The sequence below is a fragment of the Coloeus monedula genome (assembly GCF_965178545.1).
Source record: "Coloeus monedula genome assembly, chromosome: 2".
NCBI lineage: Eukaryota > Metazoa > Chordata > Aves > Passeriformes > Corvidae > Coloeus > Coloeus monedula.
The window spans coordinates 13,706,630-13,724,103 of record NC_138782.1 but is presented as its reverse complement, the minus strand read 5'-3'; the positions used below and the strand labels follow the sequence as shown (position 1 = coordinate 13,724,103).

Below are 17,474 nucleotides of genomic sequence, written 5' to 3'. Positions count from 1 at the left end.
GCAGCTACACCCTCACATAATGTGCCATGCTACCTCGAATCACATGAAGTTGCTCAAGCAACTTTTCTTACTCGTGAGCAGCCACACTGGCCTTCAGAGGGCATTTCTGCTGCAGAAAGCCCCGGCTGAGCCAAGGGGGAGCTTTAGCTCAGTAAGAACGGGCAGGTGAACTAGAGCCAAATGCTATTATTTCCTTCCTGATCTTAGGCTTACAAGAGCCTTTTGCTCATTTTACAAAATAGAATTTAGTGACCTTCCCCTTACTACTACACCCTAATGGTTTCTCCATACATTTTCTTGCTTCCTTGACAATGCTCAGAAACAATTCATCTCAGTATGACATGCTCCTGAGAACATGTCCTGGTGGGAAATGCAGTAGTTTGCCAGGTTATTCTCCTGAGCAAGAGTTACACTGCAATAAATCCAAAAGCATTGAAGCTCACAGGTCCCCAAAATCCTGCTGCAAGGGGCCTCAAGCAAAAAGCATCAGATGACTCAGTTGCTCATGGTTTAGCTGTGCTGGGAGACGTGCACACAGGATGTTCTGGATCAGGGACCTGAACTGTTGCCATGTTTCTGCAGCCAGTGTTGAATCAAGAGGTGAAAGGAGAAAACCAGAGCCTCATAACAGAAAAACAGCCACTTGGCTGTGGCCAAGCACTGCCTTCACCATGCTTGAAAAGAAAACCAGCAACAGCAAACCCGTTTAATTCTGTCCATTTCAAAGGCCTATGACTTCCTTTTACATATGCAAAGAAAACTAAGTGGCATTTAGTGTCTGCTGAAGAACCAGACCCAAGGCTGAGCAAGATCTGGATGTCAAAGACCTGACATGGGATCCAGAAGAAGGTGTTGATCCCACTCTACAGAGAAAATAGATCCCTAAAGTCTGTGCTCAGACAAGATCTTCCTTTCAACAGGAAATAATGAAAACAAAACCCTGGCCAAAATCCTCTGATTGCTGGGTGCTGGACGCAGGGCTGTATATACATGTCCATAAGCTTGGGATCCACTGCTGGGCATCATTCCTTGGGAGGAGACACTCCTTATGTTCTCTGGAAGACCTGGGGAGGGTTTCCACTTTTGCTGTCAAAAAAAAAAGTGGCCAGAGATATTACAGTTACTGCACTTCTGAACTGGTGCCTTCTCCAGGAATGGGAAATGAAGGACAGAAATATTCATCCCTGTTAAAAGACATCACCCCTGAGTGGTACCGTGGATGGGGCTGGAGCTCGCTCCCACTGGATGAAGCACAACTGCAGCAACTCAAGAGCCTTTAAGGCAGATATGGCCGGACAAAACTCAAAAGCAGTCAGGGCAGCCACGGCAAATTTTACTCTTGCTTCATGTTGAGTGGTGAAGTTGGAGGAAAAGAACAAGATCTTCGTTTAAAAGAAAAAAACTCCCTTCTGCCGTGAAAGCCTGGGACCGTTCCCCACCTGTGGAGCATCCTGAGCCACCCCGGGACCGGGCAGCACCCGCGCCCACCGCCGGCAGAGCCCAAGCTTGGCCACCCCAGCCGATCTCCGCAGGTCGAAAGGCGGCCGCCCGCGAGGCAGCGCCCGGGCAAGAGGCTTAGCCAGGGTTATCCCGGCATTTCGCAATTCCCGGCTTGTTTTCTCCCAGCGCCGCCCAACCGAAATCCTCGCTTTCTCCCCCAAAGTCGGGCGCTGGCGAAAACTCTGCCCCGCGGGACGCCTCCCGCGCATCGCGGAGGCAGCAGCGGGCGGTGCCGCCGGGGCGCGGGGGGTGCGCGGCCGGGACGCCTTACCCGAGACGTTGAGGCGGCCGCCGAGGAACCAGCGGGCGGAACCAGCGGGCGCGCCGGGCTGGCAGGCCGTGTGGAAGGGACTGTCCCAGAGCAGCCACCCCCGCGCCACGTCCGCCCAGAACCCGGAGGGGTCGCGGGCCGCCCGCTCCCGCCAGGCCCGGTACCCGCCGGGCGGCAGCGCCCCGGGGGCCCCCGCCTGGCTGCAGCAGCACCGGGCCGCCACCGGCAGCCGGCCCGGGGGGCGCGGGCGGCTGAGGGCGCGCAGAGCCCGCGCTCGGGCGGTCGCCAGCGCCATGGGGACACAGCGCTGCGCCCCTGTCCCCGCGGCGCCCGCCCGGACCGGGAGAGCGAGAGGGGCCGAGCGAGCGAGCGAGAGACCGCCTGCGGGGAGGGGCCGCCCCGGCGGGGCGGCTCCGGGAGCGCCGCACCCCGCACGCCCCGCACACCCCCGGGAACATCCCGCGCCCAGGGACTCCCCGCATACGGGAGCACCCCGCACCTTCAGGCACCCCGCACCCAGGGACATCCCGCCCCTCCCGGGAGAAACCGCGAGAGATACGCCTGCACCTGGAGAGATAGACCCAGCACTTCCCTCTGTGGGGATATCACCTGCACGGACGTGCAGGCAAGGGTGCACCCCTGTTCACACCCTCGCCACCGCAGCACGGGTGCCCAGGTACAGCCAGGCATTTAAACATAAAAAGCAACTCTCGACACACACGCACCCTGTCCTACCTCCAGCCGGTGTCCATCACCACTCACCCGGACACTGAGCGCAAAATGAACATGGCCAGTGGCACGGTCCTCATGCACAGACAGTCCTTGTGCTTGTGGGCAGGTGGCAAACACATTTTGTCTTCGTACACCACCATAAACACGAATGTCATGACCCTGTCTCCTCTGCTCAAAATGGGGTGTCTCTAAGTGGGGTACACATCCACGTGTTGCTTGGCAGCCCTGCGAGCACCATCATTAATTACCCCAGCATGGAAGTCCTGGCTTTAGTATCACAACACTTCTTCCTCCATATTAATCTAGGGACCAGATTTCACCCCAGCTTCATGGTGCAACCCTCAACAGTGAGTAGCGAGGTTTTACAGCAGGTAGCAGAGCTTATTCATTGTGCATAGCAGGGACATGCTCTTTCCTGACATAAATAAACTAATTCTGTTAGACAGCTTGGTCCAGCCTCCCAGCACAGAGTTTGAAAGCTCAGAGGGGCATGGTCTGGGCATCCTTAAGAAGCGCCAAACTACCCGAGCACCAAATCTACTCACTCCCAGGGTTTGGGTAGGCAAAGCACATTTCATGTTCAGAATTAAAAACTTGAAATAACTCTATATGCTATGAAACTTCTTCTGGCTGTGGTAGAGACAAAGAGTGTTTTTCTGTTCTAAAAATATCACCAGGCACTTTTTTGTGTGTGATTCTTGTGTGATTTTCTGACACGGCTGAACTTTTCTACTGTGTTTTATAGGTAACAAACAAGAATAAATACACTTTTAATTTCCTTGTAAAGCTGGCATTAGCACATGGCTGCTGTAGTTCGATATTGCTTCCTTGTGTTTTGACTGTTTCTTTTTGCTTTGCCCAAGCCCTAAATTCCAAGCAGCAGCAGGTGTGCCACCTGGTGCCAGACAGGGGCACGGAGTGCACTTCAGCTTTCACTTGGTTTGCCCAAGGATTGCTCAAAAGTTTTTTATCAAAGATGAATTATATGCAAATCCCACCCCTTTCAGGATTTCTGAGGAATGCTTTTCACAAAACAAACAAATGAGTTCTCAAAAAAATAAAACAAGAATTTAAATTATTTGGCCTTAAAGCTTACCTGCTTCATTTGTGGACCTTGAGATCTGGGAATGATGCCCTTCTCTGGTTTTCTTCCACCAAGACTCATTTTCCTTTTCTACCAGCAAGTTCTGTTTTGCTCATGACTCACCAAAACATCCCCCGCTCTCAAGTTTTGGCTGCCTTTTTCCTCAGAGATAACCATGGTCAGCAGCAACACAACCCAAATCCAGTCTGGAGGCCACCTGATCACCCCATTCAGATGGGTTGCTGGGCAGAACAAGCACAATCCCAAATACCCTTTCTTGCCTCCAGAAGAGCTGAGGAGAGGGGGAAAGAGTCCCTGAGATTTTGCAATGCCTACTTGTTCTAGCTCTGACTTTCTGAACAAGTAAGTGAAGGCTGGCATCAGGCTGTTGACTTTTTGAGAACCAAGGGCTGTTATAGCAATTCTCGTTCTTAAGTATTTTGAGTGTGCCAGGAAAGGCTGGTGCTGGATAGAAGACAGGTCACAGAATTGCTTCCTGCATTCACTGCATCTCTCTCCATTCTTAGGGCTCTCTGGCATTATGGAGTCCCAGCTCTGGAGAAATCTGGTGACTGTGATCTGAAAATGCCACCTCTGTGTGGCAGCTTCCAAAGGCTTGTGGCTGCCAGGGCAGAAGAAGTCATTCCCTGATGCAGCCAAGTCCCCTGGCACAGTCTCCCAGACCAGCCAGGCGATCTCACTGCCCTGCAGGAGATTTTAGTAGGTAATAGGCACAGCTGCTGAATAGCTGCAGATCTTGGCCTGAATTAAGGGTCTTCTGTGCTGGTATCATGGCAGGCACTGATGAGCAATGCCAGTAGTGGGTTGAGTAGGGGCTAAGTTTGGCTGCAGATGTCTGCTGACAGAGCTATAGCAAAAAAAAAAAAAAAAATTAAAAAATCAAAACCAGAACCAAACCCCACCAACTCTACATCTTTCTACTCTTATTCTTAACTGCTACCAGCAGTTACTTATTGGCCTCATCTTTGATTCCTGTCAATATAGAAAAGACTTACCCAATGAGGTGTTATGTTTCTCAATTGCTCATCCCCCTGTTTGTCCCTTAATGATCTAAAAGAAGAATAGTAAGGTTGTGAAGTCCAGGACAGTCTCTTGGTTATCACTGTTCTGCTCCTGTCCTTTCCAATGGTCTTCTCACATGGTGTGCACACAGTTGATATCTGACTCCACAAAGAAAGCCAGGGCCAGGCAGAAACACCACCACAGACCTAAGTACATGCTGGTCTGTGTAAGAAATCCTCCCAAGTCACAATTAACCCAGATTTTAATAAAATCTTTTGATCATTTTCAGCTACATTTGTGCCTGCAGATTAAATTGGACATGTTCCCAGGTGGCTGTTTGTCTTGGGGTGATTTTATGATAATTCTGTATTTCCCTATATCTGCTTTATGCCCAGAAATGGGTCCCATAGCTTTAAGCTGGGTCCAGGAGAGGGGGGAGAGAAGCCAGGCGAATTCTTCAGTGCGGTTTGTGTTCAAGGACTCACACAGACTCCCCTGCATTCTCACCGCTGCAGAGCCGAGGGAGCACCTTCCTGCTTTTAGCCAGCCTCTTAGCTGAGGCAAGAAATTTTCCCAGGACTGCATACTGAAATCCTCTGGAACTTCTTCTTCTGGAACTGTTCGCCCCATCTGCGATCAGAGAATCAGATCATTGGACCCCGTGGATCAGCAGGGAGGCTGCAGGGACGTCGCATCCCAGCCTCAGACCTCGTTAGGGGCTGAGCCAGCTACAGACAGAACTCTAAAACCACCAGCTTTCTCCACATCGAGGAGGTTTATTATCTAACATTACTCATTTTTTGTCTTTGCCCTGCCAGCACTCTGCTTGTTAAATAAACAGGTTTTTTCACTTTCATCCAGGAAATTCCTTTAGTATTGGTGGGGGAGGGAGTGCTGAAACCTGCCTTCTTACAAGGAGATGTTCATTACAGGACGTTTCCTCCTAAACTTGTCTCAAACCAAGACACTGTTCCAGCAGGTTTCTAAGCCCATTCAGCTCCATTGGCAGAAAAGCAGGCTTAGAGGGAAGTTCAGACCAAGGATGAAATAAAGCTAAAATGCAGTTCTTCAGGTGCCACTTTGACAGATCAGCATAGACCTTGTGTCCAAAGCAATGGGAACTGCAGCAGGTTTGAAGGAGCTGAGTACCTGAGCTAATCTGGGACGTGAATCTTTGTCAGATCTGATCACATCTGGTCGCACCTGAAACAAAGGTCAAAATTGTGTGAAAAATATAGATTTGCTGCACTTCCACTTATGAATGTATAATAAAAAAATAAATTCCCAGTGAGTGACAAGGGAGAAAAGCGATACTTAAAAATATCCAGAAAACTAGACTGCTTTTATACAGGCCAGGCCATCAGCTGTCCCATTCTGAGGAGTTTTCTGCTCAAGGCTGTATTTCAAACCAAGGGGATTCAGTGCTGCTGCTGATACTGATCAACACAGAACTTCCTTCCCCATTTGGCTGCTCTCCTGCATCAGCATCCCACACTGGGTCTGCTATGTGCTTTGTTCCAGAAAGTCCTTGCTGATGAATCTCCACATCACACTGACTTCCTCTTGGGCAGCATTTGGGGCTGCCCAATCTGAGGGTGGACTGAAGGCTGCAGCATTAAACCCTTTATCCCTTCCAGACTGGTACTGTTGCTCAATCCAATTCTGCTGCTGGGTCTGTGCTTGGTGCTCCACCTGCACTGTGAAAGAGAGATCTGAAGGATACTGAGAAGTAAGATGACCTCTTGGGGAATAACAGCTCCCTCACCTCAGTTTGGTTTGCCCACTTCCTTTGCCTCTCAGACTCAGCACCATGAACCAGTGCTTGGGAATACCCCAAGTGATGGGGTCTTGACTGGCAGCACGGAGAGCCCACACGGCAACTGCCAGTCATCTCTCTATCACATACCTGGAATGACAGGAACCTCAGCATGGGGTGCAACTACCAGTGTCTTACAGCCTAGGACCTCCAGGATGAGCTGCTACAGGGCTGGAGATTCCCTGGAGTCTCTGTGGAAAGCTTCCACTGAGCAAGTCCTCAATGCAGGGGGCTCCAGCCAGTGGAGGAACATTGTGGGGGCCTGTTCACCCTGATCTGAGTAGCTGGGGGTGGCCATGGTTGTGGTGGGCACAAGCGTGTCTGCAGGTTTGTTAATCTTCATAACATCTCCTGTGTTACCACTCTGGCCCCAAGGGACTGCTTTGGGGGTGGGGAAAAGTCTTGGCTAGGAGATATGTCCCACAAGGGATTGGGGAGCACTGCAGCCCTGTGGAAGCTGGTGTCACATCCCACTCATGAGACATATGGCAACCTCCGTCTATAGATCAACACCAGGTTGGGCCACTCTTATGGGCACAGGGAGAAGGCACCAGTGTGTTGCAGGGAGGGTCTGGCAGCAGTGTCCCTTGCAGTGTGTTTTGTGAAGGTGTATAAGGCACAGAACAGCACCCATGCAGGGTTTGGGACAGAGGTGTGAGGACCAGCTGGAATATGGGCGATTTGCAGCGAAAAGGGGGCAAGAAGGCACAGCCATGAGCATTGCACAGCACATCTGTAGGAGCCACGTTTATCTGTGCTTCAAGTACAATGTGATTGGCAGCAAGCTGGAGCAGGGAGTAAGAATGGCACCTCTCTGGAGCAGGGGCATAGCTGTGCCCCTCAGGGTAGGGGAACAGGGAAAGTGCCCAGGAACAGGCACACTGCTCAGCTGCATGCAGGGACAGGCTCACTTGTCTGAGCCATTTCTGGGTGCTGCTGATGAGCTGCTGGGCTTGTTCCCAGCCCTGGCAGGGCAAGATCTGGCCCTGTATGGATGGGGAATGATTCTGATCCTGATGGTGCAGTGTCCAGGCCAGTGCTGGTGGTGCTGGTCCTGGTCCCAGTGTAGTGTCCTGCCCAGACTCTGCTGATGCTGCCACTTGCAGTGCAGCAGAGTGCACCAGTCCCTTGTTGGCCCTGGCCCCAGAGGACCGGAGTAAAAAGCTGCAGGCCAGCACTGCTGGGGCTGACTCCACTGCCAGCTCAGGGCAGTGCTAGGCCCATAGTGGTGATGCTGCCAGTCCCTGTGCAATGCAATGCCCAGCCTCAGGCAGATGTGCTGGCTCTGGCCTTGGTCCCAACAATGCAGTCACCTGGCCCTGTGCAGACTGTGCCAGCGCTGGCCCCAGTCCCAGGGCAGTGCAGTGCCCAGGGCCATGCTGCTGATGCCAGAGCTGATGCCACCAGCGCAGAGACGAGCACCAATCCCCGTCCTGGCAGGGCCCGTGATCGCGTTGGCAGTGCCGATGCCGGTCCCGTTCCCGGTCCCAGGGCGGGGCAGTGCCGTGCCGGTCCTGTTCCCCGTCCCACGCCGAGTCCCAGCACCCGGAGTCGCGGCGCGTTGCGGTGCCCAGCCGCATGTGCCGCCAGTCGGTGCCCGGTGCCGGTGGAGGAGGGGCGGGCCCGGGGCGGGCCCGGCCGGGCGGGGACGGCCCGCGGGTGATGTCAGGCTGATGCTGTCGGTGCGGCGCGCGGTGCATTGTGGGCGAATCCCGCCGCCCGCCGCGGCTCCGAGGGGGAGGATGCGCTCGGGGCCGGCCCGTCCCACAGCCGCAGCCGCAGCGCGCCGGGCCGGCGGCACCGCGCCCGAGGAGCCGCACTGAAGGGCGTGGGGCATGCGCTGCCTGCGCCGGCCGCAGCGGGAAGCGCCGGCGGCGGCGGGGCCAGGTGAGCCGGGCCGGGCCGGGCCAGGCCGGGCCGCGGCGGGCACGGGCGGGGAAGGGAGGAAGGGAGGGACCGTCCCGCCGGCGGCCTGCGAGATGCGGGAGCGGGGACCGCACCGGGCCGTGCCGCGCCGGGGCTGCGCGCGGGGCACTGCGGGAGATGTAGTTTACCGCCCCACCCGGCGTCTCCAGCCGAAGGGAGAGAGTCCCGCGCGCGGGACTCGGGTTCCCAGCGTGCCCGCGGGGGTGGGCGGGCCAGCGGCGGAGTGACGGCCCGGTGCCACCAATGAGAAGGTTGGCCGGGTGGGGCGAACCAACTGCCGAGAGGGGCGGCGGGGAGTGGGGGGGCGGCGTGCCGGCAGCTGCAGTGCAGGGGCGGACGCGGCCACCTCCCCGGCGGGGGGAGGCGGGACGGCCCGAGGTGAGGGCAGGGCAGGGCGGGGGCCCGGGCGGCGGCCGCCCCTCAGCGCCGCTCCTGCCCGGGCCGGGGGTCGCGGCGATGCCCGGGGGTGCCGCCGCGGGATGGGCGGGCCGTGGCCTCGCTGCGCTCTGCACGGCAGGGGCGGGGGCGCCCTGAGCCCTGGGAGGCTCCGCCGGAGGGATTGGCCCCGTCGGGTGGTACCGGGGGCCGCCGCCGCTGGTCCCGGTGCCGGGCAGGGACCGAGGTGCGAAGGCTCCCGCGGCCTTGTGCCGGGCCGGGCTCCAGGGAAACCCACGGAGGGTGTCGGCCACCTCAGTGGGGCCAGGTGCCGCCCGGGGCTGGGCACGGCATCCTGCCCGGGGCCACCGGCTGCCTGTCCAGCCGCATGTGGAAAGCCAGCCCGCTCCATAGAGGTCTCTGGGGAGGGAGCGCTTCTATCGCGTTACATTGGGATAACTCCGTGGTGCTCGGGTTTGAGGCAGGAGGCTGAGAGTTCCTCCTCTTTGGCGGGGTGGAAATGGTGCTCCTGTGCGTGTGGCCATGTCTCCTGAAGCTTTGGGGCTCAGAGTCTCCTGCCGTGGTGTCGGTACTGCTCGTGGCGCCCAAGTTGACATCACTGGATGCGTCCATAGTCATTGTGCTTTCCCTGCATTCTGGGAGAGGAGGTATCCGGTGACCAGGGTCTGACCCACTGAGGACTCTCGAGATGAACACCATGACCTTGACGTGCATCTGGGATTTAACAGGGAACCAGAATGCTGTACGAAGCACTAGAATGACCTGGTCACTCTGACAGCTACTTGCATGACAAGTTCAAGACCCACAGTGGGTATTGGGGCTGGGGACTTCAATACCTGTTGGTATCATGTTTCTGAGCAGTTCAAACCAAATCTACTTTGAATTTTCTTAGGCTTGCAAGGTAGTTTGATTGATAGGAGAGGTTTGCTAATTCTGCCATTTCATACGGATTTTTTGTAGCGTCACTAAAAATGTTGCCTTTTAGCAACAAACTTCTCAGTGAGTCACAACAGAGATTTTCAGCCTGAGGACTTTCTGTGATTGAAATCTAGCCTCGTGTTGTGTTGTGCCACAGGATGTGCTAATGCTCCCTCAGCAGCAGTGTTTGTAGGTGCTGTGCCTGTACAGATGCTCCGAGTAAAGAGCGTCAGTTCAGTCTCAAGAGTGTCAGTGTGTCACCACATTTCAGTGTGCTGCCTTCTTCTGAGAGTATAAAGAGGGCCAGAATAGGAACGATGTCTTAATGTTTCGGCTTTTTTTCCTTTGTGTGCCAGTGATCATCCAGCTCATAAGGAGCATCCTCGTGGTGATATAGGTGGAACCAGAAACTTTTGAGATGCTGTGCTCATGAATGGTGTACGTGGTATCCACTGCTGTTACTGCTGTGTGCTTTTGTGTGCTTTGTGGTAATCTCATTCCTTCAGGAGCAGGCTAAGTTCCTCTTCTTGGGTGAAATAAAGCACTGGAATCTCTTGTAGGACACTTTTATCAGGGTCAGTCTTGGGGACACCTGCCTAACTTTTTCTTTCTTGGAATAGTCTTCAAGGAAAAAGCCAGATCCCTGTCAATGCTGTTGGTCCTCCGTAAGGGAGTGGCTCCAGTGCTAGGAAATCTATTCCATCATCCCCCAGGGTTGGTGGTAATGCAGTGGTGCTTGTGGCCCGTGTGTGGATTTCCTTCCCTCTCTGTTCCCAGTGTTTGTTGGTGAAGGCAGGTGTATTTCCATGCTGCATCAGGCAGCCTGGAACTCTCCTCCAAGGGAAGTGGGTGACACTTGTTTTTCAAAGCAGGAATGATCAGACAGATCCAGGAAGAGCCAAATCCCACTTTCTTCTATATCTTTACTGTGGGAATCCCTTCATGCTATTTCTTGCTTTCTCTTATGGAAAGATTGACACATCAGAGCTTATCAGATAGCTCACTCCTATCATGTGGGTCTTGTGTGCTCACCTCTTCAATTGTGTCCTTTCAGTTTTTTGCCTTAGTCATAATGTGCAGGGTCCAGAAAAATGCTTTGGGAGCGGCTCCTCATCTTGGGAAGTTCCTAGGTTAGATTTGTTTGCCAGAGCTCCATAGTGACCTTCCAGTAACATTGATTCACTTTGAAAACAGAGCAGAGGACAGAAAATAGGTCCTTGTAGAGGAATAGGTGTTTATAAAATCCTCAAGAGCTTTGTAAACTTCCTTAATTTTTAAGGACGTGTTGGCTTTGTTGGTATCTTCTACTTTGAATGTTGCAAGGCGCAGCCCAATATTTGCTGGTGTGATTGTGGAAGCATTTGCTAAAAACCTGTTTTAGCTCTGCTAGTTTACTGAGCAAGATACAGAGTGGACACAATCAGTGCTTCCCTCCCCTTCCTCCAGTAAAAATAACCAAAAAGTGTGTATTCCTCTGAAACGTCATGAAATCCCCTTAAATGTCACTGTGGGCCACCATCCCATTGGAATAAATGTTAAGATTACTTTGAGAGGGAGGAATAAGGAAGACCAGCTATGAGACCTCCCTCCCTAGTCCAGAGGAAGAGTGGGAGAATCTGCTGGGTATTTATTGAAGCTTTAGGAATGAGACTTGAGAAGTGGGGGAGATGATGTGACTTTTACGTGGTGCATCTGAAAACGGAGACTCCCTTGCATGTGAGAGTTTCCCCAGCTATGAACTGGACAGTGGCAATCCTTGTTGGTCCGGCCAGTCCATGGTCTTCTCCACAACAGTGCCTAGCACCTGCATATCACATTGTTGAGAGCCACAACAGTTCTCCCCAAAAATATGGAAAATAAGCTAGCAGTAGCAATGTGGCTTGGACATTATTGTATCAAGTGGTTTTTCATGTGAACTGTTCTGGTTTTCTGGAGACTGGTGGGCACATCAACATATTAGGCTCGACGGGCAAAATAGAAAACTGCCACAGTAGGTTTTTTTCATGGGATTCACGGTCCCTTGGCCCCTTTTGGTCTTACCCACTTCCACAGAGTTTTCTGTTGGGCCTTCTCCACTACTCAAGAGTTGCACACATGGGAGAGGCTTTTTTTTGTAGTTGAGAAGGAAGATGTTGACAGCATGATGGACTGTAGAGCTGATCAAATAAGATGTGTTTGGAAACCCTTTCCTTTTGGTGTCAAGCTGTGTCATCTTTAATTTGGTGAGCAGTATGAAAGGAACAAACTGGATCCTGCACTGGCCCCAGCTGGATAGGTGCAGTGGAGAGCAGAGAATGCCTGTGGGCACAGATCTCCTCTTGGAAGAAATGAGGCATCCCAGCCTTCTGAAAGAGAGCTGGTGTCAGCTGTGGCAGATGGAAGTGGATTCCTCTCTGTCTGTGCAGTAGGAGATGTTGTGAGGCCACTGTCAGCCCAGGAGCTGCCTGGGTCCAAAGCTTTGGTGTCCTCCCAGTCATGGGAAAAGACAAAGAGATGAGGAGACATTGATGTCTGGTGAAAAGGTTTAGATTATAGGATCATAAACTCGACTGCTCAGGCCAAACCCCCGGATCACTCCAGTCATTTCTCTACCAGTGACCAAGAGCTGATGCTCAAGGAAAGGCTAAGAAGACAGGCACACTGTGCTTGCCCTGGTTACACCCCTTACCACCGTGGTGGTGCAGGATGCAGCTTTTCAGCCTTTTTATTTGTTGGCCTGAATAATTTTCTATGTACACAAGGTGTGACCTGTGTGCTAAGAGCACTCTGTTGTGAAACCTAGCTCTGCATTCCTATGTGTTTTCCTCTCTTGTAGCCAGTTATTAGTTTTAGAGGAACTTTAGTTTTATCCTGGAACATCTTAATTTCTAAGGCCTTTGGCCTGATACCGCACATATCTGTGTGTTTGTTGAGTCTTCCTAAAAGCACCTAGCCTTTCCTAATAGATCTATAAATCAGGGCTTCTCCCTTCTGCCTGCCACTGAGTTTAATTTTTAATCTTCAGTTTTCTAAACATGTCTGTTTAGAAAGTCTTGTGGAAGACTGATTTTCTAGATCCTCTGCAGAGCTCTTCAAAATAAACAGCAGCCAAAAATCCTTGGCATCTTCTTTCTGATCTTCCTTTCAAACAGTCTTTCAATTTCTTGTCAGTCCATCATTTAGCAGACTGGCTGGCTTGCCGCTGGTCAGATATGGGTAGAAAATACCTAGATTTTATCTGTAAGAATTTACTTAATCTCTTTTACATCATCGGGAAAAAATATCATCACTTGGATTCATTTGTACTGTTTTCTTCTTTTGCACACATCTTCTATTCTAAAAACCTTCTGTTGGCACAGTAAGTCAGAAATAAAACAAAGTAGAAGTTGCACTGGCCAAAGAATTTTTTGTTCTTTTGGTTTTTTTTAAAGGTGATACATTTCTGTTCAACAAAGTGGAATTATTTGTAAGTTATATTTAAAATTTCAGCTTGGTAATGCTGATCTGCATGAGGAAACTGAAGTTCCCCATTGCCTCCTGTTTCCTAAAGGCACAGGCCATCTGTTCTCACATGGCACATCACTGTTGCTGCTTTAATCTGGTCTTACGGGGTAGCTTTACTATTACATTTTTTCCATTTAGCCTTGATACAAAATTACTTCTTTATCTCCTATGAGTCTGTCTGTTTATTTTGTAGTATGTAGTACTCTTTCTCTCCTGGAGTGACCTGGCATTTTTCTGTGTACCTTTTCCATGGAGCACTGGAGAACGTGCCTGGGTAGCTCCGTGTTCACCCTTGAATCCATGCGTCCTCATTCCCTACCTTACCTCTGAAACCTGTTGCATCTCTTTGGTTTTCTGGGTTTCATTTAAATACCTTATAATCCTGAAACTGCTCTTTCTCTGCGTGTGTGTGTGTGTGTGTGGTGTTTTTTTCTAAAATTCAGCCCATTTTTCCCTGAAGCTGTGGTTCTTTGTGAGAATCTGCCTCCCAGCACCTGCTCTGCCACTCCTGCCCCTGGCTGGTCCATAGCTTCTCGACATGCAGTTCAAATTCTTGATACCTGTTCTGCTCACTGAAACAAGGGTATGGGTATGGTGTAGCTGTCTGATACTTTCACCTTCTCAGAGGCATCAGCACAGTGCTCCTCTTGATTGGATGCTCTAGTAAATTGTCTGGCTTGTTTCCCTCATTTTATGGAAGCTGCTTGTTGTTTGCTTCCTGTACCACCTCAGCCAGAGAACAGAAGTCACCTTTGTGGTGACATTGTATTAGGAGACTTAGACTTTGTGGTCTAATTATGGCTTGAATTATTTAAACAGAATCTAGCTGCATTAGACTTCTAAAATTTACTAGTCTCAGAGTTGTGCTAGTAATTTAATCAAAACTAACTGGTTTCTTTTAAGTTTTGTTTTCCTTGGGAAAAAAAAAAGGTGACCTCAGGCAGAGTTACTCCAGTGTTCTTAAGCAGAAGGGACTGAATCCTTTGATCTCACAGAAGGCCAAGAGCTTCCTGCTGTGGAGACAAACACACAGCACAGCTTGACTGAGGCTGAAAAGGATCTGAGGTACTGCTCCTCCATTGTGCTGCCACTTGCATTTGACTGAGCCTACAATGAACCAATTCAGGAAGCTCTAAGCCAAGGAAATGCCCTTGTTTATTAGGAAGAGGAATAGTTTTTATGCTAGTACAGCTCACCACTTGAACCTATGGTGGCTGACTAGCCCATGGTGGAATCTTACATACACCAGTTCAAAGCTGGGAGGAGAAAGGGGAACTGCTTGTTTTCATTTGAGGCAGATTTTTCAATTGGCTAATTAGGAACCTGGAGCTGTGGATCCAGCATTGGGGTTTGTAGGATTTATGGAGTAATGTAGGTAATAGTGTAACAGTGCTCCCATTAAAGTCTCACCTTTCATTCATTAGCACCTAAGCACCTAAAATATGATTTTGGGGTGGGTGTTGGCTTTTTTTGTTGTTGTTGGGGTTTGTTTTGTTATGTTGTTGTTGGGGGTTTTTTGTTGGGGTCTTTTGGTTTTTTTTGTTTTTTTTTTTTTTTTGTGTGTTTTTGCTTTTAGTAAAATTAACAGTAGCCTTTTTAGAGGTGCTCAGCCTTGGTCTGAAAAGAAAATCCACCATCTTTCTTCTTTCAGATCCTGTCCTTAAGGAAAATACCAGTGAAAAACTAATTTGTAGTTGTCAGGCTTCAGCTTCTAGCAGAAGATGAGCTGGAAAGGCAGAACCCTTCAGTTTCTTAAATTTTCATGATAGGGAGGGGAGGTACTTCTCCACAACATTTCCTTGCTTTTTGGGATTTCTGTGGGCTAAGTTCCGTGCATTTTAGAGAGTTTAGTTTTCAAGTGGAAGGCACCTTCCAGCCTTTTTTTTCTGATCCAGGATTTTTAGTAGGCATGAGGCATGGATTACTGGACTCTACTGTCTCTCACCAGTAGGCAAGGGCAGAATTGCTTCCCTTTTTTTTGTGCTTCTCTCTGCAGCAATGCTCTGCTCTGTATGCATGACCTCTGTGGCTTATTCATAGATGTCTGAGCATGAGTTTGGTTGTATTCAGAAGCATTTTGTGGAAGATGCACTTTTTCTTTCTGCTGTTCCCCATTTCTATGAAGAAATAAGGAGTGGTTGCTTCTCAAGCAGAGACAAGGCTTATGGGGCTTTGTCCATTGAGCCAACAGGACAAAAGAGAAAATGTAAAAGGTGAAAATGCAAAGGGCAGGTAGTCAAGTAGTTTGTCACTCTTGTGACAGTTATGTGAGGGAAATGTCAGGAGCCATTTGGTTCCCAGTGCTCAGAGCTATCTGGTTGCATAGGTCCTGCAGCCTCTTTTCAAGTCTGGTGGCAGTTCAGAAGCTGGCATTTCTGGTGTGCTTGTTGCTTCTTTTGCAAAACAGATTTTCTTTAACCTTGCTGCCTGTGTTTCTGATTGGGATGAGATTATATACGTTTTTCCCCTTCCAAACATCCCAGGCTGGACTTGAACCAGTAATTGTTCTGTCTGTGGAGTATTTATTATTAGAAGCATTCACCAGGAGCCAGCTTACTCTGGCAAGCTGAGCACAGAATGCACAATTACTCATTGCAGGTTGAGATAGGTTTGAAAAATTGCTGTGAGCATTGACCAAGTAATGTACAAAATTTACTTTTCCAGTACGTTACTACAGCTATGAATAGAAAGTTATTTTTACATTAAAATATGGCATAAGGTTCATGATACTTTTTTATAGAAACAAGTTCTGACCATATGTGTTCTGTAAGAGGAAATTCTCAGAATCCAGTTACTTGGCATAGCACTGGAGAATTAAGGATCAAAGTATAAATGTGGTTTATGACAATGAATCTGTCCAGAAGAACACATTTTAGAGTTTTGTTGGGGGTTTTATTGGTGTGTTTTTTGTTTGTTTGCATTGGGGATTTTGTTGGTTTTTAGGGTTTTTTTCCCTGACACAACAAGCTGGTGTAAAATCCAATTGCAGAATGAGAAGGCACATGCCTCAGTCATAGAGCTGCTTAACTCCACAGATAGGAAAACTCCTGGATGGGAAGCAATTATTGGCATGTTCTGGGAGAGTGCAGGCAGGTACTGACAGTTGTGGAATAGATGGCATCCTTGACACATGTGGAAATGGCTTTTATAGAGGCAGTCCAGACCAGCTTGTTAAGCTCTCCATAATCTTGGCAACACCCTAGTTCCTTGGAAACTGACTCACACAGCAGTGCAGAAAGAAATTAAACAGACCATGCTTGCATGTACAAGAATTATTGTATATTTTTGTGTGTTTTTCTAGGATGTTCTTGCATAGACTAAATATCACCACGGGAAGCAGTGCACAGACTGTGAGGGTGCAATATCCCAGACACTCCTTTGTTGGAGGCTCTTCCTCAGAAGCACCAGCTTGAGCTGTTACGGCGTTGCTGCACCAACAATTTTCAGAAGAAAATGAGTTGACATCTGTGTGGACTCTTGGTGTGCTTTTGGGTTGGGTCATGCAGCAAGAGTCTTATGGAAAGAATGGGGATTTTTCATATCAGCAAGGAAGAGAGTGTGTAGTGGAGAGGAAATACGCAATTTGCTCGAATCAGTACAGTTACCTGCAGAAATTGCTGGGATGCATTCCCAGCCCACACCAGAGGCACTACAGCAATCTGTAGGAATTACCCTCCCCAGAGCAGCTGTAAAGGCTGTGGCCAGGCAGCCTCTGGGACATGGCGCTGTTGTGGCAGTGACCAGAGGCAAAGGACAAATTTGATAGACCCCAGGACTGTGTAAGAAGGACTGCTCAACAGAAGAAGAGAGACAGTGGGAAAAGTGGGAAGCAACCCAAAATGGTGATGGAATAGGGACAATTGAGGTAAAACCGATTCTGCCAAAGAAATATTTAATCCCTCTGCCTGGATGGTTTAGTGATAAAGCCCAAGGGGGAACAGAGGCAATAGCTAACAAAGCACAAAGGGTACGGATGGCTCCAGGAATTTATGTAGCAACATAAAAAGAATCACAAACTCTCTTTGGAAGGTGTTTAGCTATACCAGGAACTTAAATCCCAGTGAAGACCAGTTTACTGGATGGATGTGAACACTTGACCCAGTATGTTTTCTATATGTACAAAGAGTTCAAAGAGCAGAGTAAGTGTGCTCAGTGGTATCCATCCACTCCACCTGAAATGCAGGTATATTATATACAGCCTGGAGGGGAAGTGTTTAGTTAAGGCATTCTTTAGGAAATCCAAATTACAACCTGTGTGGGGCGGTCCCTGTACTGTTTTATTGTGTTCCTAGTTTGCTGCTAAAGATTTTGGTAAGGAAAATTGA

At 49.9% G+C, this 17,474-nt stretch overlaps 1 protein-coding gene across 1 annotated transcript in view; it reads right to left on the bottom strand.

Moving 5' to 3' along the window:
• The window catches only part of ACSS1 (acyl-CoA synthetase short chain family member 1), a gene marked incomplete at its 5' end in the record, with an annotated part of 30,166 nt that extends 28,100 nt beyond the window's left edge, over positions 1–2,066 (bottom strand). Inside the window, one exon of the mRNA XM_082276850.1 lies at positions 1,772–2,066. Coding sequence (XP_082132976.1) covers positions 1,772–2,066 — 295 coding nt within the window. The remainder of the gene's footprint in view (positions 1–1,771) is intronic.
• Positions 2,067–17,474: the final 15,408 nt, after the last annotated feature.